General features: G+C 31.7%; 1 protein-coding gene across 50 annotated transcripts in view; it reads right to left on the reverse strand.

Moving 5' to 3' along the window:
- Positions 1–23,586, reverse strand: part of rims1b (regulating synaptic membrane exocytosis 1b) — a 143,121-nt gene that overhangs the window by 52,180 nt on the left and 67,355 nt on the right. For 14 of the 50 annotated variants that reach the window (XM_073952342.1, XM_073952168.1, XM_073952222.1 and 11 more), the window contains 14 exons: positions 20,415–20,455; positions 20,145–20,255; positions 18,225–18,324; positions 16,554–16,677; positions 16,385–16,441; positions 16,045–16,091; positions 11,917–12,035; positions 11,479–11,609; positions 10,693–10,864; positions 9,000–9,153; positions 6,888–6,944; positions 3,893–4,046; positions 2,289–2,402; positions 1,789–1,851 (listed from right to left, as the gene is read on the reverse strand). In XM_073952342.1, the coding sequence (XP_073808443.1) occupies positions 1,789–1,851; positions 2,289–2,402; positions 3,893–4,046; positions 6,888–6,944; positions 9,000–9,153; positions 10,693–10,864; positions 11,479–11,609; positions 11,917–12,035; positions 16,045–16,091; positions 16,385–16,441; positions 16,554–16,677; positions 18,225–18,324; positions 20,145–20,255; positions 20,415–20,455 (1,444 nt within the window). Of the gene's footprint in view, positions 1–1,788; positions 2,032–2,288; positions 2,403–3,892; positions 4,047–6,887; positions 6,945–8,999; positions 9,154–10,692; positions 10,865–11,478; positions 11,610–11,916; positions 12,036–16,044; positions 16,092–16,384; positions 16,442–16,553; positions 16,678–18,224; positions 18,325–20,144; positions 20,256–20,414; positions 20,456–23,586 lie in introns of all 50 variants that reach the window. The other 36 variants (XM_073952276.1, XM_073952300.1, XM_073952272.1 and 33 more) reach the window with 7 other exon arrangements.

A 23,586-nucleotide genomic window follows, 5' to 3' on the forward strand; every position in this document is an offset into this window, starting at 1 on the left:
TACATTGGTATCACTTTACAGGATTTAACTGTGAATTTACTTGTTTTCAGAGTTGTATTGTAAATATTAAGGCAAGCATCATGATTACAGCAAATTACCGTAAAACGAGCTTTATCTTTTGCACGTTAGTTATAGGAATTCCAACACTCTTTATTTTATTCAACATAGAAATTAATACACATAAGCTTTTATGCTAGTACGTTCACTTTTTTGATATATAGAAATATTTAGAGTTATTGTTATTATGAAGTACCTCACAGTAATTTACGGTGAATTTACATAAAGTATCTTACAGAGAAAATAATTCAGTTATTAGCCATTAATTTAAGGTTAATCTTAACCTGACTGTTAGTCTTCATTAGACAGGTTAGTTGTAGCAAGTTCTGTAATTAATTAGTTTAGCTTCATTTTGCCAGCTTTCATGCAACTGAGCCAGGGCTATATTCAGCCAACTTCAAAATCCCAGCTTAATTTCTTATCCTGCTTTTGTGCAATACCCCTCTGCATTATATAGATAAATATATACATTAAATTGGTCTAAAAGTCATGTTTTATTATTTCATTCTAAAATATTATGATTTAGGCAACATTATAAGCACCGTATCTCAGTTCCTCACACTACAAATCAAAAGTCAGAAGCTAAAATTGAACATGACTATAAACAGACATTATAATTGAATTGAAAAATAAATACAGCCTATTTTCATTGTGAAATTCTCTCAGTCGGCATCAGTCCAAATGTGTATGTGATTTATGGATGTTTCGCTTGCTTTATGCTAATTGCGTTATATAATTTTCTATGCATCAAATACACATACTCTAATTAGCAAGACATAACTACAAAGGACTAAAGAAGATGGAAATGCAAAGGATTATGGGATACAGTTAAATTAACACTAGAATTACAGAGGCAGTCATTTTGACCATTGTTTAAAGTTTAATAACTTTGTTGAAATAAAACCCATATAACTATAATTACTTGACTTTTCCTAAATGTGTGTGTATTTTAATTTAATTTTAATTTATTAAAATAACAAAACACAAAAGAGCTCTGGGTATTTCTGCCTTGACTGCCCATAACGGTCATATTGACTAAATACATTTCAGCATCTGCTACTTTTTCCCATTCCTTTGAATATGCTGGCCTCTATTAAGTTGCAATTTCCAGGGTTGATATAGCTAGGAACTATATCCTCTAACCACATTCATTATAGCTTATAATAATAATGGAACTTTGCCACAGAACCATGGCTGCAGCATGCATGTGCAGTGATATTACGTAGCACCTAAAAATAGCCCCCAGGTAGATAATATCCATTATTATTCAGTGAGAATAAGACTGTAGTTCCTAACCATATGGTCTAAACAATAGCAACTTTCCATTTTCCATCAGTCTTAGTACAACAATGTAAAAGAGTCAAGGTTTAGGAAAAGGTATAGAAAAATTAATGACTTTTTTATTTATTTGTTTTATTTATTGTTTATTTTTTTGAGTGAGATGCTAATGGTCGAATCTAATTAAATGGTCTCTAAACCAAAAGCTTCTCCCGCCCGACTCAAAGATTGGATGTATGGATTCAAAAATGGTAAAACTCAACTGTTTAACTCAATGGAAGTTATAAAATGAGCCTATTTCCACCAAAAAACTGGAAATACCAAAAAAAAACCTAATTAATTCAACAGAGTCCTACATATGGTCAGAATGATTGCTATAGCTAATGTAATAGTTAAAGAAATTTAGGTCGTTTCAGTGTTAAGCTTGGATTATTATATAATTATTTTGTTTACCTGTTTGTATGCAGGCACTCAGCACTCCCACCTCGGATTGATCTGTGCATCTCCAGGACCTCGCTGTTGTTGACGGTTGATGGTGACACATTGACAGTTTGACAACCAAACATAAAAGAAAAGTAAGAGGATGGTGAGGAAAACCAAAGGAAAGAAAAAAGGAACATGTGTAACAAAAAAACGACAGACATGTATTTAGCATTATTTGTACTTTTATTAATGGAAATGAACTAAAAACCATGACTGTTAGTCATATTAGTAGTATTAGTATTTAGAGTAACAGCATAAAAGATTTTGTTGGCACAGTATAAAAATCACATTAAACTTCCTTTCATAAAACATCAAAGATTCCTCACGTTGTTTATCATTAATAAAAATTAATAAAAGACACTAATAAAGTGATACAGTCTGATATAGAAAGTACTCATTTATATAAACTGCAAGTATACTAAACCACATACATTATTAAATATGCATTTCTAGTGGCAAAATAGTAATACCTGTCCTCTGAATATTCATAGTCCGAGTCTCCGGATCGATGTTCCTGGTGGGAGTCGTGGTAATGGGAGGGAGAGTAGGAATGATGGCGGTTCTGGTGGATCTCATCCAGACTCCTGATGAGAGGATGAAAGGCGATGAGTCGTACAGAACACATTAATCATCCTCTAGAGGGGCAAGACACTTCACAGGACCGTTATCACCTCTGGCACTACATTCATACATTATAACACTTAGGAAAGAAAGTAGGGCCTCTGCATGATAATGCATCTATGAATACAGTAGGCCCTATGAAAGAAATGGACACTGTACAAACATTTTTACTATTATAATATATTACATAATATTATTATGTCATTTATTTATTTTTTTTTAATTGACATGTTATTTTGTCATTTCTGAGCTTTTGTGTTGCAACTTGATTGATCAGTAATACAGTTCATGTAGTGAAAAAATTCCATTCAGTTTATTATACTTTAGTTATTACTTTGGCACAGAGTTGATTTTCCTTGAAGTTTTAAGCAGTAACATTTTTATTATTGCTATTATCAATAATAATAATAATAATAATAATAATAATAATAATAATAATAATAATAATAATAATAATAATTAAATAAATAAATCTATATTTTATTCTATTAATAGAATAACATTAGAAGTCTCTTCCATTTACCAAGGCTGCATTTTGCTGATAAAAATACAATAAAGCTATTATTATTATCAGTGTGCGAATTATACATTGACAATCAGGTTTTTTTTGGGGGGGGGGTCTTTTTTCATAAAGACCTATTTTATGAAAAAAACATGGTTTTCTCCAAGTCTTGTGAAGTCATACAGTGTCTATTGGTCGTCTAAGTCAGCCGGCTTCAGACTGTTGAATGACTTTTTTTCTCAGACTGATTAGCGCGATTATGCACTCACAATGGTAGGAACCGTTATAGGGGTGGTCAAATGGATATCTATTATTTTAATGATTAACATTATTATTTAAAATACAGATCAGAGTGATTTTTTTCTCAGTTTCAAAAGGCTGACCTCAACACATCTTGTTTTGACTTCTTTCGGGGGATTAAGCCTTAATTATAATGGTCAGTCCCCCCAAACCGTCCTGTAATTTGGACCCTGATTATTATTGTATATTTCAAAATGTAATTTAATTCACCAGCCATTCACTCCACACTTTAGTGTTAGATGATTCTTCAGAAAGTAATATGTATATGCTGATTATTTTCAAGGACAAACATTTCTATTTACTGCAAAAAAAAAAAAAAAAACTGAAAATAATATTTTTATATTTATATATAAAAAAAAAGTTTCATTATCAATAAAAAATATTACATATACATGTATATATATATATATATATATATATATATATATATATATATATATATATATATATATATATATATATATATATATATATATTCTTTTTTTATTCAGTCAAGAATTGCTCATGAATATGAACTGATAATATATAAATACAATATTATAACATTACAGTATTTTCTGAAAAAATCATATGATGTTACTTAACAAAAAAGCAATTATGCATCACAGGAATAGATTTTTCACTGTAATTTTGTTATTTTATTAGTCTTACCTCTGCATAGGGATGTGTGCGGGTCGAGAGCGGGCTCTACACTGGTCTTCCCTGTGCGGAGAAACTGACCGCGAGCGATGCTGTATGGCCGCCTGTCTCTCAGGTACAGTCAATGTGCTTGACCTCTCTCTGTCTCTGGAGGTCCTTTCTGCTGCTTTAATACACAATCACTCTGTGTCATACACTGCTTTCAGTCAAAACTGTACAGAATCAGACATTAGAGAGCTACAATAACACACACATTCACACATTTCTAAAACTACTGCAACAATTCATGCCAAAAGATTGTGCTGAAGTACCAGAACAATTGCTACTCATCTACACATGCTAGAAAAAAAACACAAGCAGAAAAAAGCACAGTGTGATTGTACTATTACAAAAGTCAAACTGATTTTATTATTAAATGTCTTTATTATAGATTGGTTCGGATTTAATCCAGAACTTAAACGTTAACTGGACTGTGAGTGGTGCAATATTTTTATGACAAATATGTGAATGGTTTGTAAAAAATACAAAGTGGATATGGTAAAGGTAAAAATATTAAATTTTTTTGAATCTTTGCTTTTAGACAAACTGCTTTTAGAGAAAATTACATTCTTCAGCACGATTTGTGTGCCTAACCACCGATTCAAATGTTATGAATTAATTGAATGGACGTTTTCAGTGGTTATCAGTTGATATATATGGTACAGTTCGGGCCTTCTGCGCAAAGTGGTAGGCTCAGAAGGTTGTTATCATCCATCCATATGGTTAATCAGCTATACTAATACAGAAGACTCCAGATCTGTTTTTACATTACTGTGACGGTTGGGTTTAGGGTTGGGGTAGGGGTAGACATTAATAAAATACAATCAACGGGAAATTGAATAAATAATAATAATTATTCTCAATAACTTCCGGCCGCAGCCATATCAAAATACACAATTGATGGATTATTAAAATAGCTATTGTCTACTGAAATAAACAACTAATTCTGAATGCCTAAAATGAGCCATCAGTGATTCTAATTGTAAAGGGAAATAGTTCACCAAAACTGAAAAATCTGTCTTCATTTGCTCACTCTTCACTTATTCCAGAGCTGTTTGACCTTTTTTCCTCTGTTGAACAAAAAATAATTAATTTTAAACAAAGCTGGGAACCTGGGACTTCAATAGTACTTGTTTTTCCTCCAATGGATGTCAATGGCTATGTTTCCATCCACCTATTTTCATGCGCATTTTAGATAACAGTTGATATAAACAGCAAGATGCGCATATGTTTTTAAAAAGCACATAGAAAACATATGAGTATAACAGAGTAGGATAAACTTTTTATTTGATTAGAAAAGCAGTGTTTAAACTACGATGGAAACACTTTTATTGAACAAATTCCAGTATGCCTTTTAAAAAAGTCATGTGATTATCTTTTAAGAGATCATGTAACAAATAAAATGTGTGTAAATTGACAAACCAGCAGGCTGAGCAAATTGAAAAACATCAAAAATGTTTTAGTAATTATTGCTATTATATTATTAATTACCTCCAGAATCAAGAGCATCTGTGCTTCACGTCTCATGCCTTCAAACACCACTATGCATTCATTGAATGCCGGCATTTGTCTTCTGAGGCAGGAGTAATTTATTAAATAAAGAAAAGATTGATGCAGCTTCTCCTACCGCAGCAAATTCTGTTTTTACTTTTGATTTTGGCGCCAGTTAATCAGAAAGTAATGATTTAGTTCTTATTGACTCATTGGATGGAAACGCAGCTTTATTTACACGTCTTTTATGCTATATTCATGTTTTGCGCATAAATTTATTCTGCATCTTTGAATGGAAACATAGCTAATGGCTACCGATTTTCAGCTATCTTCAAAATATCTACTTTTATATTCTTTTGGGAAACTCATAAAGGTTTGGAACTACTTCAGTTTTGGGTGAACTAAGCGTTTTATTTGTGCATAAACCTATAAAGTTTGTAACAAAACATGTTGAGATGTAATTCCCCATTACATTCAATTTCAAAGGATGAAATCAAACTGAAACCATTGTTACAGTTCATATCATCAGGTTTATGGAACTAAAAATCCCAGTTCAGTCACTAGTTCTGGCAGCTCAATGTTTCATATATTCATCATTCCATCAAGCATTGGCAAACAGTTGTGTTGTTGGAACTACACCTGTAGACACATCATCAAATCCTATTTATTAACATGACTACTATAAATGCAACAACTATATTAGTGCAAATATGACAAAATATCAATCACATTGATTGTCCAAACATCAACCCTTAGATTTTATCTTGGATATCCAAGATAAATGGCAGTTCACAGTGTTCCCTGCAGGTCTGATGACTTGCAGTACTCTTGTGTTCAATATATGCATGGAGCACAGTAGAAAACATCAAAATATCAGCCACGGCATTTTTTATCTTCTACACTCTAAATACTACAGCAAGCTTGTAGGGCATGCAAAAGAGGTGACATCCATTGTCATAAGACCCATTTTAATCCTGTTTCATGCTGTCATACATTCTTATAATCTCTTCATAACCACTTTCTGTTCTAGCTTGACAACAAAATTAAACAGGTCTTATGATAAAAACGTGTGTTTTCATAGAGAGTGACTGACTTACTTAGTCATTCCTCCACAGTGTCCATGCATAGTTCATGTGAGGTGTTTTTGTGGTTTAGTTTGACGCTCTATGGCCCAGCACAGGAGGAGAGAGACTCCTTCGTATACTTCAAAACCTAATATAACCTTCTTTTATAACTCATTATTCTATTTAAATCATACACAGCGATTTAAAAAGAAAACTTTTTGATCTTATGCTTTCATCTTTGTGCCAATTAAAAACATTTGTTTAAGAATGAATGGGCTTGCAAACAACAAACAGGATTAAAGGAACAGTAAGAAATAGGTGCAAAAACAATGCAGCTCCACTGTATTAGCTTTCTCTCTCAGCCTGTGTTGGGTTTCTACTCTTCGAACAGAGTATTCATTGCCCTCACCCACCTGAGGACACTACTGTTATACCATCATCATAATCTGTTTCAATGATGCGATGAGATCCTGAGACACACACACACACACACGCACACACACACAAACACACACACACGCACACACACATACATACACAGCATACAATTCAACTGCTGAATATACAATACAACAACAACATATAACTGCAATGTAACGATTTGACCTTTTTTCTTCATCTTGTGAAGACGAGGCAATTTAATTTGGTTTCTTTCAACATTTTTGCTTTGATGCTTTAAAATTGCTATTAAATTGCTTTAATAGCAATTTTATTTCCGTGTGTGTGACAAAATATCTTCGTAATCTCATTTAGTCTCTTCTCAGTGTGAATTGGAGTATGAATAATTAATATGGTTGCAATGTTTAATCATTTGCTCCATTTATTTATACAGTAGCTGTTCATTTTGAAATCACAGAGAATGAGACGCATGTAGACTTATTAGTGTCTCTAGATCTTGCTATAGAAGGAAAAGCAATAAAAGATATTTTAGACAATTCACACTTATATTTAAATGTGGTTGTCACTCCCCAACTTTACAGTGTACATGTGGGTATTACATGCTTGTTATTTACTTATTATTTAACTTATAACATGAAAAAGCTTAGCAAATCTAGCCTTTAATCTATATAGAGTATCAAGCCCCTTATGGTTCTTTCTTTCCACAGTTGTAAACAGCTGATGCTTTTTGAAGAAAACATTTCAGGAATGTTCTCCATATAATGAACTTTAGTGGTGCCCACGTGTTTGAACTTTACAATTTGCATTTTAAAATCAGCTTTAAAGAGCTATAAACAATCCCGGCCAAGGAATAAAGGTCTTATCTAGTAAAACCATTGGTTATTTTCTTACAAAATATTTTTTACATACTTTGTATAACCACAAAAGCTTGCAAAAGCAGTTGAATGCTTTACAAAATCGTGTTAGGTCATACGTGAGGTATGTGGAACTTTACTGACAAAGGCTGTCTATTTGGCTGACAACCTCTTTCTGAAATATTAGCAAAACTGGAATTAAATTATAATTCTAAAGGCATAAGCGAGCACAATAAGCAAATGAAAACCAAATAAATCATTGCATCTTTTAATGAAATGAAATGACACTCACTATTTAATGAGCATGACAGTTCAAACAACTGTTCTCAAAACATAATTTTCTCAATGTGCATGTAAGGGAAATGTTGAAGTAAAATTGAATCAATAACCAGAAAACAAGCTCTACAACAGGCAGCGTAATGTTTGTATAATGACATAATTGTAAAACAGCTCAAGAATCAAGCTGCTAGCAGTCACTACACATCAACAGAAATGAACAATAATAACGAAGTGTTTTCAAAAACCTGAGTTATATCCTAAAACACACCAGCAGTGCGCCTCAGAACGCCTTCCTTTTTAGACCAAAACGCCTATGCGCCAAGCTGAAACTATCAAACAAGTATTGCCCCTCGCCTTGCGCCACATTGTGCCGGGTGTATGAGAGGGCCCTAAGTGTTCCGTTATTGTATTGTTTTTAAAAGTTGGTCCGGTGTTCTGTCGTATTTTCCTACCTTGTTACTTTGTCCTGCCTCACATTCAAAAAGTAGGTAGCACATTTTGATGACGCAATATGCTACCCATCAGATTTTGCAACTAGTGTAAATTTTAATGTGTAGTAGTGTGATATGAAGCCCTAACCTGCCTAATCCCAAAACCAAACCTCAGAACCATTCAAATACAGAGCTGGTAGCATAATCTGATGGTTAGGATAAAACGTCAGGACGCTGGCAGTGCTGAACTACAACACAATAACTAGCAACAAACAATCTGTAATTTAAAAAACCTAATACATTTTTAGAATATGACTGATTGTTTTGCTAGGGGAGACCCGTATTCCCAGACTGGGATCTTTTACAGTTTTGGTATGTTTTGAAGCTGTATTTAAACTGCAGTTTGGAAGTTGTGGGCACCACCGAAGAAAGAACTGACAATCTACAAGGGCGTTTTTTTTTTTAGGGGGGTTGTGGAGAACATTTCAATTCATCAACTACTTTACTTTTCCCATTGACACACAAACACACTACTAGCACAAATACACCAGCTTATACTCACTTTGCAGTTTTTTACTAGGACTGTCTCCATGAACATGTCTGCGCGGGAGGCAAGGGGACGGTTGGGGCAACGGAAGCGATGACACGTCATGGGTCTGAAATTTGTACCAGTGTGCCTGATCATCCAACAGAGCTGTTTCCAGCTCAATCAGAATCTGGAAAAAAAGGAAACCAGAAGTAAGGATTTAAACTATAAAAAAAAATTATTATTCGTAGGTCAAAAGAAGTCAAATGTCTACCAGAAAATCATATAGGCATGCAAACACAATGGACTTCAAAGAACATATTACTTCAGAAAATGCTTTGAAAAAACTGCCCTGCACAAAAATACTTGAACTGCATTGAAGTTTTACTTTTTGAAATGAAATGAATCCTTTCAAGTATGGGAAACCAGGAGGCAAATTGTTCGACACTTTCCTACATAATTCACAGATTACTTGAAGTGAACAAGTCATCTTTTTATACACAGATACAGGTGCACTATTTAATAATACTCTTCATATTTATTTCACTAATTAGGAAAACACTATATTAAATGAAATGCAAATGTCAGGCTGTTATAATCACCCCCTTGGTGAACAGTGTTTTGGGGTAATTGTAACATTGAAAAAAATGTGCAATATTCACTACCTCAAAGTAAATACTGATGTATTGTTTAATTATGTCACTTGAAGTTTTTTTGTTATACCCTGTAAAAAAAAATATCTGTTCATTAACAGTTTACATATTTAGTGATACACACGTTTTAATTTTTTATTGACAGTTGTGAATTGCATTTTGGGGCTTTGATCTCTGCTCTGTAGACTTTTGATGTTGGAATTTAACTCTACAGCTTAACAAAGTGAGTTTTATTGACATTCTAGTAGTTTGAAATAATATAAAGTATAATAATTAATTTATAAAGAAATAAGTCTGTAAAATAACAGAAAACGTACTGGCAGTTTATTACAAGGTTTTTGTACCGTAAAATACAATACCAACCCAAAAATTATGTCATGAATCACAAAATACAGAAAACTGCTAATTTACGGATGTTTTTCACAGTGTACTTTTTTATATTTGAGATATATTTTAGTTTTAAATATATGTTTTACTCCATACATTAATATTTATAACACAAATTAGATCATGAGAAGGTGATAATGAGACTAAAGTGAAATAAAAAAGATATTTCAGTCTAACTTGTTTATGATTTAGAGGAATTGATTGCAACACAAGCGCATTATAACTACACAGGTTTAGCTTACAGTTTTGTGAAACTGCAAAAACATACTTCAATAAATGTTTGATTGCAGTTTCTTGATATATGCTATGAGGTAGTGTAAAGCCAACAAACTTTGTTCCTTTTCACTCTAATGATATTTACAGGGATATACTGTATTATCAACAAATCTATGTATCTATGTTTGAATATGTACAAGAAGAATGTGTATCTGAAATGTACGACAAAGTTACCCTAAGTAACATTTTTTGAGATTCATAACAATATAGACAGTGCCCATCTAGTGGATTTGTCATCTGACACTTGCAATGAAATGTATCCGGAGTAACGTGTTTTACGTTTTACAAAAATGTAGGCTGACACACATTTTTAAGGAGCCTGACTTGAGGAACTGAATGCGTTACAATTGCCCTGGTTTCCCCAACACATATGTGGTTCTGAATCTAGATATAGATCACTGATCAATTCACACCTCTCCCAGAAAATCACTCTCTTCTTCCTGGGCTCTGGGCTGATCCCAAACTGTGATCTCCAGCATGCGTTCTCTGAAGTCTCTGCGATGGACGTGAGAATACAGAAACGTCTGGTTCCACTTTGGCTCTGCACTCTTCTTCACCGTTTTTGTCCTTCTTTTGCTTTTGTCACTAAAAGAATATAGTGTGTTTACAAAAGTTAACGTACTGCTACAATTTGCTGACTTATTCCCAAACTAAGCTTTGAAAATATAATAAAATGTCTGCCTAATTATTTTTCATACTTTTAGCCCACAATACATTTTTAAAACTAAGCAAGTTTACAGTACAGAGCTAGTGCAAGGGGAAAAAAATAAATAAATTTAAAAAATTTCAAATACTTCTAAAAGTGTTTTTGAGGGCACCAATCTAAACCTTTTCTTAAAAAATGCTAAATGCTCATTAAAGGGTACATCTATTTGATCAAAAAACACAGTTAAAATCGTAACATTGTCAAATATATTACAATTTGAGTTATTGCAATATTATATCAATATTAATTTATTGAAAACATGTTTATCATATAATTTGTTTCAAGATCTTTTGATGAACAGAAAAAAGAATATTTAAAAATAAACATTTTGTGCAATAATGCAAACACATTTACTTTCACTTTCGATTGCTCAGTAAAAGTATAATTTATTATGGACTCAAAATTTTGAACAGCTTTGCATACAAGCCAATAACTCTTTAAAAAATGCAAAAAATACAATATATCTAAGATACAATACTTTCAACTTGTTTACCTTCTATCAGGAAGAAAATACATTTTGACGTAGGGATTCCTGGGTCGTCCATCTGGTCGAGGGGGCAGTTCTCGTGCTTGTAGAACATTGACAATAAGCTGATGGCCCACTTTATCATACCATAATTTCACCTTGATAAAAAGAAATAACACTTCTTCAATGATCTCAAAGTGTTGGCAGTAAAATATTTTAATGTAAGAAAAAAAAAAATATATATATATATATATATATATATATATATATATATATATATATATATATATATATATATATATATATACACACACACACACACACACACAAACATATACACATATATATATATATATGTGTGTGTGTGTGTGTAAGCGCTGTCACCACACCACCTTGCTGTTCAGGTGAGAAAACAGGGCTAAATATTTTCACTGCAAATATTTTTTTTCCCCTCTTCACACTCACCGACAGCTGGCCTGGCAGTACAAGAGGGAGGTCTCTCAACATCCCGGGACTAGTCGGAGACATTACAGAGATGGATGGACGATCCATCTTTTGAGATTCATCTATAGAACTCGAACCAGCTGTAAAATTACATAGTTGACAATTTAAAATCGCTTGATTATTGGTGAAAAGATTTAATAATGAAGAGAAAAATATTGCCTGTTTACAACAAGGATCCAGAAAAAATTAAAAAAGTCTATCTAAAAAGTTACATAACTGTAAAGTTTAAACATTGATGCATAACAAGAGTGACAAAAAAATTAAATAAAACGGGATAAAACAACAACAATATAATAATTTAACAATATATTAAGATTCAACATTTCAAAGTTATTAAGTGATGTTTAAACTGTACAGTAATTCTATTTTATTTAAGATTGCAAATATTTAATTTTAATTTGAGACAGTTTCATTTGTGTATCTTCAAATGAATATAAATGAATAAAGTAACTTTTTTTTTTCAGTTTAGAATATAACCAAGTCTTTAATTGTCATTTATACGGGATTTATAAAGCATAAATAGTGCTCACTTTAGAGTAGGTCACAAAACTGGATGAAGTTGAGTTAATAAAGCATTTATTAACAAATAAAACAACTATTACTGTATGCCTGAATAATAAGATACAACAATGTTAATTGAAATAGTTTATTAATCATTTACTTACGCATTCTTAATAATCAGTAAAAACCAGCAACTTCTCTCACATAAATGTTTTGTAAATGATGCAATACTTAATTTAGTAATAAAAAAATAATAATTAACAAAGTATGAAAACACAATCATTAAGCACATTATACATGTTCTTATAAGCCAAGAATACAGCATTTGTATCTGCAGTTATAAACTGCTTAATAAGATATGTTAATGTAGAGTTTATGCTTAACAAATAATGAATTAGCTATTTGATAAAGTTTAACAAATGGTTCATAGTGTGTAAAAGTGTAAACAAAAACATTAATAAAGTGTAAACAAAAAAAATGAATAAACAGTATTTAGACTAACAGTATTAGTTTAAAGAATAATCAGCATTTGATGAAGATGTTTATTGTTGTAAAAAGCACTTAAACAAAAGTACTACAACTGTACACTATCTAAATAAAATTTTAATATTTTGATTTGCTTTTGATTGATTGTTTGTTTGTTTGATTGATTGATTGATAAAACTATGTAAACAAAATCACATTATTGATCTTTACAGTGTCTGTATATTGTGATTTACAAGTGTTTTTCATTTATTTATGATCATGAATTGATTAGCCAACTCTTTCTCCCTGATGCCACCTCGCACCCGATTAAGCACAATGGGTGCCAGATATTTAGCTTCGCAGCTCCTCAACTATGGAACTCGCTTCCCCTGGACCTAAAAGGCAGTGATATTCTTTAAACTTTTAAATCTTGTCTTAAGACCCTTCTTTTTAAGCGATTTTGATTATCTTTTATCATGGTATTTTATACTCACGATGTGTTTGCACTAGCAACTTCTTACATGCAGTTAAGTTTTGTTTGGCAACGTTTTATTAATTGTTTTAATTTGGTCTGTTACATGTATGTCTGTTAATGCTTGCTGTAAGGTGACCTTGGGTGGCTAGAAAGGGGCCATTTACAAATAAAATGAATTATTATTATTAATTGCATTATGGGACCCTTGATCTCTGCTGTCGACATTTGATTTCTACAGTTTGACAAAGTAACTTTTATTGATATGTTTGTAGATATACACTTGAAGAATTAATAGCCCCCCTGAATTATTAGCCCCCTTGTTAATTTTTTCCCCCAATTTCTGTTTAATGGAGAGAAGATTTTTTCAGCACATTTCTAAACATAATAGTTTTAATAACTCATTTCTAATAACTGATTTATTTTATTTTTGCCATGATGACAGTAAATAATAATTGACTAGATATTTTTCAAGACACTTCTATACAGCTTAAAGTGACATTTAAAGGCTAAACTAGGTTAATTAGGTTAACTAGGCAGGATAGGGTAATTAGGCAAGTTATTGTATAATGATGGTTTGTTCTGCAGACAATTAGAATAAAAATTACTTTAAAGGGGCTAATAATTTTGATTAGGGATGCACGATATTTCCGCGGCCATATCGTTATTGTCCAATAAATTATATTTTTTAAGATTATCGTTATCGATCCGATGTCTAAATTAGGCCGATATCTGTAAGCCGATAAATTACGGAATTATACAGAACTGCCTGCCTTGCGCATGCATGTGTGGAACTTGTTCAGAGTTGTCCAGTGCACTATAAGGGATCTGGGAAAGTCCATCCTTACCTTGTATGGTATTGCTGGGCAGTAATATCTCAGTAAGTAACCATGTTCCTTATCATAGTAGATATGTTTGATAGAGTGCCATTGTCTATTTTGATATCTGATCTGACAGCCTTCACAGCAGCACGGGGTAGAGTTGCGTCGGTCAATGAATCCAGCATATAGGGGCTCTCAACTAGCCGCACATTTTGCCTTTATAGTATGCTCTGTTTGTCATAAAGTCATCTGTGCTCAATGCTCTCAGGAATTGTATCAAAATCAGATTCCGAGGGCAAATCTGCACCCAGAGTTGAGTGAAACTCACAGCTGTTTATCATAAACTTTTCATCTATCATTTTTCCTTCAATTGACAGCAAGAATGAACATAGAAGCGTTGCCTGATTGACAAGCAGCAGCTACATGTGTTCAAAAGAATCTAAAATGCCAAACAGGATGAATCTATGCCGCATTTTCTAAAGTAATACAATCTGTATTTGGCTGTTCGCTAAAGGCCTTCATCAAAAGCCGTTTGGACATTACATATTTGTACACATGTACATTACTGTAACACACTTTATTCAAGTACATTTGAGCTGGTTTCAGTCCTTAGCTCTTTCATTTTCATTGTATTTAAAATATATTAAACTTGCTTTATTAAATCCCATTTTGTCATTTAACCTATCATTTTAATGCAACAGTCAAGTTGCATGTTAATTTGCTATGAAGAAAAGGAAATAATAAATTTTTTGCATCCTGATTTATGTGAAATCGTGAATATAGGTCTATATAATCACATTGCAATTTTGAAATTATAGCTGTTTTGCTTTGAGTATAGACTATTCAGTTCATAAGAGCAGTTCAATCTTTTATGAACTTTGCTGTATGAAAATATAACATTTTAAATTATTTCTAATTATCGGCCTATATATATTGGCTATCGGCCTCCATGAAGAGTTATCGGTTTTCGATATCGGTCAAGAAATCTATATCGGTGCATCCATAATTTTCACCTCAATATGTTTTTTTTTAAAGAATTAAAACTGCTTTTATTCTAGCTATAATAAATCAAATAAGACTTTCTCCAGTAAAAAAATATTATCAGACATAATGTAAAAATTTCCTTGCTCTGGTAAACATCATTTGGGAAATATTTTAAAAATAGAAAAAAAATCAAATACATACATACATAAATACATACATACATACATACATACATACATACATACATACATATATACATATATATATATATATATATATATATATATATATATATATATATATATATATATATGTATGTATGTATACACACACACACACACATATATATATATATATATATATATATATATATATATATATAATTTTTTTTTCTTTTTTTTTTAAATGACAGAAAATATACTGGAAGTTTATTACACTGAACCAGACAACATATCACTTTAAAATGTTCATAAAAGTTACTTTTTCAAACTGTTCAAGGTTAAAACATGTTTGAAGAAAGATCAAGGTCCCATAATGCATTTTTTTTTTTTTAAGCGGGGGAAAATAAAAAATAAAAACATGACAAAATATAGAAAACTGCTAATTTACAAATATTTTTACAGTGTAGTATTAAGACTGGCTTCATGTCAAACAATGAAAGTCAATAGAGACTAGCATAAGTCAAGTTCTACATAAAAAAATACAGATTTGATATTCTACTAAACATCTAATTTAGTCTCTCACATTAAAATTTTTTTTTAAATCATACAATTGTGAGTAAATGATGACATAAAATTAACTTTAGGGTGAGCTACCATACTTTTAAACTGAAGTCACAAAACCTACTTGATTCTAGAGGGGGGTGTGATGTCCCTGGAAGTCTTGGCGTTTCTCTGTAGGAAACACAAAATGGAAACACAGAAGAAAAATACTGTCAGTTGACAGATCATTAGCTTTCCCCCCTGCCAGTTTTTCCACACACATATGCACTGACTTGACTACATATTCCCTTTAGAGATGTCATGGCAAAACTGTCCAGACATAGGAAAGAGTAGGGAAGCGAAGGGCTGCTCTAATGCACTGTAATGGATGAATAATTTGAACTGTGGAAGAAGGGTCTGGAGCATGTAGGGTGACAACGGGGACACTGGCAAGAACAACACTCTCAGTTACTAACTTTACTTACTGATATGCTCTATAGACCTTTTTCAAGAAGTTTTTGGATAGAATTCGTTGAATACATCTTTAACATGCAACAGGAAGAAAAATCGTTGAAAGTCACTCATATAGTCAGTAGTTTGTTTTCTTTTACTTCATTTCCAAATCAGCTGTTCATTAAAACAAACAAATCTTACCCAATCGGTCTGGAAACAACTATTTCCACTTGAGGTGCAGACTGAGACTCCAGAATAATATTATACACTTCCTTTTTAGTTGCTCCAGGCAACGCTTTTCCATTCCACTGCAACACCTCATCGCCTGAAATAAAAATGAAACAATTTAGCACTCCCCAATGCCCTATAGACAGACTGACTGAATAATGAGCTATGAAATATTGCACATTGTTATGCTACCAAACATATCAAAATAGATCTAGAAGAAACACAAATACAAATTTGAACATTGCAACCCTCTTACATAACGCAATCAGTTTTGTAATGCATTACAAGAAACGTGAGTTATGTAATTACAGTAGAGCTAGCTTAAATGTGACCATGTATTCGTTCATCTCACTTGGTGTAATGTGATGTCATCTTTTTGGCAAAAATAACCTTATAATTGTCATGTTAAAAAACATATGTATATTTTCGGGTTGCATGGTTTACCGGTATATGGTAGTATAAGGATAATATGGCTCTAAAGTACTGGCGGTGCCACTGTAGTTTCTAAACGGTAGTATCGTCATTAATGGTTTAGCCGCAATACATAATTTTGAAAAGTAGAAAAGTCACTAAAATGCTCACACGCTTGTGCAACAATAGACCATTTTATTTGAATAGTCTGTGGAGCACTTTAAGGTTGCAAAAGTGTGTAGAATTCACACCTCTTATGATAGCTTATTGCACGTTTGCTGAGTTCCTTTCTGTTCCTGTTAATATGATTTAGCAGCTACAACATCTGCAACAACCTCCTAAAAGAAACGATTCCCAATTGAAATTGTGAAAATTTTGAATTACTTTGGATTCTTACCTGATAAGATAAAAAAAAATAATAATTAAAAAAATAGATGAAAAATCCCCCCAAAAAAACAACAGGAAACATTGAAATTATTTTTGACTGCTTCATATGGCCTAATTTGCTCTTTTTTAAACTAATTTCATTCTGTATAATTTGTATCTTTATTTTAATGTATTTTTTGTTATCTACATAAGAAACAAAACGAAAAAATACATTTTAGGTAAAGTGATGTGCAAATACTTTTTTCAATAATAAGGGAATTATGAATTCAATTCAAGTTGGCCTATTATAACGTATGAAATATAGTATTTCTGACAATGTTCTGTATTTCATGGATTTATGAGTTATGAATTACAGTATCAAAATACTACTTGTTATCACGATACTTTAGCTGATATAGCGTAATTTGAATTAATGATATCGCGACAGCCCTATTATATACATATAAATATTTATATATTTATATAATAGGTCTCAAACTCAGTTCCTGGAGGGCCACAGCTCTGCACAGTTTTACTCCAGCCCTGATCAAACACAGCTGATCAAACTAATCAAAGCATTCAAGACTACTAGAGACTACTAAGCAGGTGTGATCTGGAAGTGGTTGGAGCTAAAATCTGCAGAGCTGCGGCCCTCTAGGAATGGAGTTTGAGACCACTGATTTATATTATTACAAATAAGCAAACCCAGTCCACATAAAATATGAAATATAAAAGTAACATAGGACATTACGTTTCTTTACAAGCAACTAAGTAAAGAAGAAACTCAAAACTGCAATGAATTACTTTAAAAGGGTAATTTCTCCAACACTGAGAGTAATCAGAATTCTTATTAAAATAATAATTTACCTGCTCGTAAATGCCCGACAATGTCAGCCAAACTTCCTTTCTTTACTTTGGTGATAAAGGCCCCCAGTCTACCAGACTCTGTCATTTTCCCACCAACAACCTGGACAGAACGGATAAAAGTGTTTAACATGTTTACTTGCAGTTTCCATAAACAATCTAAGTGCCATTCTTCAGCATCTTTAGATTTACAGTGTGCAGCAAAACTATGGTTACAGGTTCAATTCCTAGAGAACAAACAAGCTGATAAAATGCATAATTTAACTATCCTGTAAGTCTCTTTGGTTAGAAAGTCTGCAAAATGCATGAATGCAGTCAGGTATAGAAGTATGATAAAAGAAGATAACAAAACAAAAAAAAAAATCAATTTAACAGTATAGGCAAATAATAACAAGAGTACAACCATAAATCTGTTACAAAAAAACATAAAACAATGACACATTACATTTGAATTAAATTGAATGCAACAGAATAAATGTTTTGGTGTGGATTTGTGTGCGCATGTACTATTTGAATGTTTAGCCAAATAGTTTATTTACTTTAGTTAGTTAAGTAGGTCTAACTGACAATTAATGCAAAAAAACAAACAAACAAACAAACAAAAAATTAAAACTATGTGTTCATGGTGCACATTTTCTCTTAAGTTTGCTTTTGAAAACACTATTGGTTGTATTTAAAGAAAGGTTTAGGTCAGTGTGTCAGGATGTGCAGGATGTGTACAAGGAAGATCTACAATGTACAACAAAATGCAGCCTAAGTGACATATTTTTAGTCTCACAACAATGTAGTCTAAAGCAGGGGGTTCTCAAACTTTTCAGCTCATGACCCCAAAATATCAATGCCAGTGACTCGCGACTTCCATCATACTCTGTGGTGGTTATAGACGCACAAACCTTGCACATAATGGCGCGCACACACACCAATTGACCAAAGTTTATTTTTTCATTTTTTTATTTTGAAGAACTCCACTTATCATCCTTTATGTTTAGTTGTGGCCTGTATCAATTTTTATGTATGTGAGTAGCATAAAGGTGTCAGAGACCTTAACATGGTGCCATAAAATCAGTCTGCTGCATCTGAGGCTATTGGTGTCTTTGATATACGTTTTAATAAAAAAATCTAAACACTGATGGCTTTTTATTTGCATGTTGTTTTTTAAGGCGCCTTACTACTATTTTGTGGGCAAAATATGGTAATTTTAATAGTTTAATCAAATGAATTTGATTTTTGGAAACGACTAAGCGACCCCCCTCATTGCCCAAAGACCCTCACTTTGGGAACCACTAGTCTAAAGCACATTTTTTTTCAAGAGGCTAAGGTTAAAGGACACAATGCAATATTTTGGTTAACATTCTTATATTTCAGAAAAGTGACAAAAAACCTATAGAGTTGTATAGGTCAGAGAACAGGTTAAAATTTTTGACACAAATATGCAGCACAGACCAGCAATTACCTTATTTGGCTAGAAATGTGAAACTTGGCGATACAGCAAACATGAACATCTATATCTGACAAGGCCCTCCTTCTAGCAGTGACTGTTCAGCTTGCCTTGCATAACACTGCACTTCAGTTTTATAAAATAATCCATTACAAAATAGTTTGGGAAGCAGTTATTTAGGGACGACATAGTTTGGTGGAGGCAGTATAGCTTTCAGACTTCACTCATATTTTATTTTAGCTTATTGAATTCTATTTTCTGGGTCACCACAGTGGAATGAACCATCATTTTGAGAGTTAATTTTGACTAACTATTTTATATCTTTTATCGTATCATTTTTGTATCAGTATTTTAAATCATTTGTTACTATTTTATTTTATCATCATCAACAGTATTGAACCCAACTTAAATCTAGCACAACCCTTCAAGTGCAAGACAGAGATGTGATGTGATTAGTTGTTGTAAACTTTCATTGACAAGCTCACCTTCAGACCCAGTAGGGAACCGGCTTCTCGTGGCATAGTGGATCGCTTACTTAAAGTGATACGGCCAATCAAATGATCTCCCTCTTTGGATGGCTGCCAACTCACTGGATGCTGAGAGGAACACAATATCACTTTATCAGTAGCATTAATGCTCAACACACATGTGCTGACATGACATGTTTCATGTTCAGATACAAAAACACACTGTAATCAAACACTGATACAGAACAGAAATATGTGATCGAAATATACAGTAGCTGAAATACTTACATGCCACACAGTGGGGTCCAGTGGATGACAGTCCCAGTCACCTGCAGAGTAAAAAGTACATTTTAATAGATACAATAAACAAAGATTGCTTAGATTAGATTTAGACAGTCCCAGTTGCCTGTAGAGTAAAATGTACATTATAATGTATACAACAAACAGAGTTTGATTAGATCTGATGTAGAGGAAAAAAATGTATAGGTAAACTCTAAAAAAATAAGCTCCAAAATGTTTTGTTTTTGCAGTGCCATAAAAGAACTATTTTTGGTTTATCAAAGAACCTGTCAGCAACCATCTCTAAAAAGATATGCTCTTACAGTGTTCATAACATTTTTACTTTTAATTTCTAATTCAATAAACAAACAAACTATGCCTTCACATTGAAACTTGTTGTTGAATTGTTGTATTGTTATTTAGGTGTCATTGACAAACTACTAAAGTTTTGTTAATATATTAAACATTTATAGGGATTTTTAAAAGGATTTTTTAATGTAACCTGTTATGTTACTTTAATTATTAATTTTAGTCCTTTAAATTATTGTAGACGAAAATGAGAAGTGCTGACTTGGAAACTATATGAAGTAAAAAATAAATAAACAAACAAACAAATTAATTAATGAATGAATTGATTAAAATAAATAAATAAATATATAATAATAATAATAATAATCATAATAAAATAATAATAACAATAGGGTGCAGACTAATGTCACATTACACTCATGTAAAAAAAAAAAAAAACATTCTAAATCCTTTTACTTAAAGTGATAGCTTATCCAAAACTGAAAATTGTTTCATAACTCATTCCTCCTTGACTTTTTTTTTTTTGAGTTTCTTTTTTTTTCTTAAATAAAAATAAGTTGATGGAAAAATGGAAAACCACAATAACCATTTACTAAATTCTACTTTATCCTATGGAGAATTCTAACACTTTTCAGAATGTAGTTTTGTGTTAAACAAAATAAAGAAACTCATAAAGGTTTGAAACCACTGCTGAGTAAATAGTGATTACATTTTCATTTTGGGGTAAACTATACCTTTACAATACAAGCTTTCATGTACAACATAACAGCAAGCCATGGAACATTAGCTTTTTAACAATTTAATATGCTGTACATGCATTGGTAATAAAATATTAGTTAATCAAAATAACTTTTATAATCAGTGTCAGCACATTCACTTCCTTTTTATTAAAAACAAATTAATAATAATTCTCTGCTTCTCTGCTTTGAATATATATATATATATATATATATATATATATATATATATATATATATATATATATATATATATATATATATATATATATATACATATATACTGCTAAATCTGTGTTATGTCGTTTTCTGTACTGTATTCTGTCTTCACGAAAAACAAGACACACTCAAAAAAATGATATGTTGGCGTTAATTAACTTTTTTTTGTCCACTCGTTCCACGTAACCGAGTTAAGTTACCTTTAAGAAAGAATATTAATTTTAGTGAACTTAAGTTAGTTACATAAAGGTAATGTAATGTTGTTTAGTTCAATCAACGTAACATTTATAATTTAGCTTTAATCAATGTAGTTATTTAAGTTCAATTATTGTAAAATTAATATTGTTATGTTTAACCAAATAAAAAAAACTGTTTCTGTTTCATTGAGTTTATTCAATAGCATTTTTACAGTTTTACACATTTTCCAGCAATAAAATGATTATCAAAATCCAAATACTGTCTTTATCTGTATCTTCACTTATTACAATAAGTTAAAATATCAATACTATTAAAATAATAGTAATACAAGTATGAAGCAAATTGAAAACAATAAATGATTTTAAAAATATGCTTACAAAAACATCATAAAATACACCTATCAAAATAATACTTTTCATATATTACAAAAAACATTCAAAAATAATATTCTGCCTTCAAATGATTTATCAAAAATATACTTAGAAAAATTAAGTCTTCTTTTGTAAACTATACTGTACCTTCTATACACTGAAAAAGCAGAGAACACTTCAGTTGTTCAAAGAAAGATTAACATTTTAAAGCAAAGTAACACGATCAGCACTACACCATAAATTAGACCAACCATCACAGATCATGCAATAGCTACACACATTCATCTCTCTGACACTTGCACCATTTCTGCACATTTGCACCAGACACTTTCTTACAACCACTCCCTATATCTAAAAAACAAAAAACAAAACATTGTGCATGAAGTCTGCTTCACATAGGTGTGTGGGCTTGACAAACCACATGTAGAAGCATTCTTAATTCTTAAATTTTTTTTGTATGATTAGCACATCTTGGGTGTATTGCCTCTTCTTGTTGATTTGCTGAATGTGTCCTCAATTGTAAGTCACTTTAGACAAAAGAGTCTGCGAAATGTTAATGTAACTACTGTAGATTCATAAGGTGGTGTTGCACATCAAGGTTTGTGCTTCATCATGTCCAGCATCCTAAAAATGTCAGGTAAAAAAATAAAACATTTACCAACAGATCAAAGGTGAAAGGAGGAATTGGTTCAAGAGGAAAATACAAAATGTTTAAAAAAATAAAATAAAATAGCTTACCATGTACTCCCTCACTTTGAGGGCTTTGAGGATGCATTCACACCTTTTTTTCCACTGGTGATGTTCTAAATGACATGAAATGACAATTAGTAATTTACTAAGTAATTAGTAGTTAAAATTACTAGTAATTTTTACTGTACATCATTTTAATGTGTATAGGCATCTAAAGGCATAGTACCTGGACGATCCACAGTCTCCTCAGCCAGATATGGGACTATAGAGGTTGAGCTGTAAACCTGTGAGGGAGAAAATAGATGTGAGTGAGCAAAGATTTAATAATAAAATATAATAATATAAATAGCAAACTACTAAACTTAAAAAATTAAACGTGTTAGGTGACCAAACAAATAAGCTTACATTAAATATGTCATCATGCTAGATGTTATACTACTTAAGTGTCACATATGCTTTTTTGCTGATTTTTTTTTTTTAAGTTAACAGGCTTGAATAATACAATTAGATAATAAATAACAATGTGCCAACACCACATTTTAATAAATTTTATGTAAGTTATCAAAACTGGCATTCAAACTCGACAAACTGCTTGACACTCATTTAAAATAAAGACTATCAAATCAAATAAAAAATCAAATCACTTTTATTGTCACA

Source organism: Danio rerio, chromosome 1, assembly GCF_049306965.1.
Source record: "Danio rerio strain Tuebingen ecotype United States chromosome 1, GRCz12tu, whole genome shotgun sequence".
Classification (NCBI taxonomy): Eukaryota; Metazoa; Chordata; class Actinopteri; order Cypriniformes; family Danionidae; genus Danio; species Danio rerio.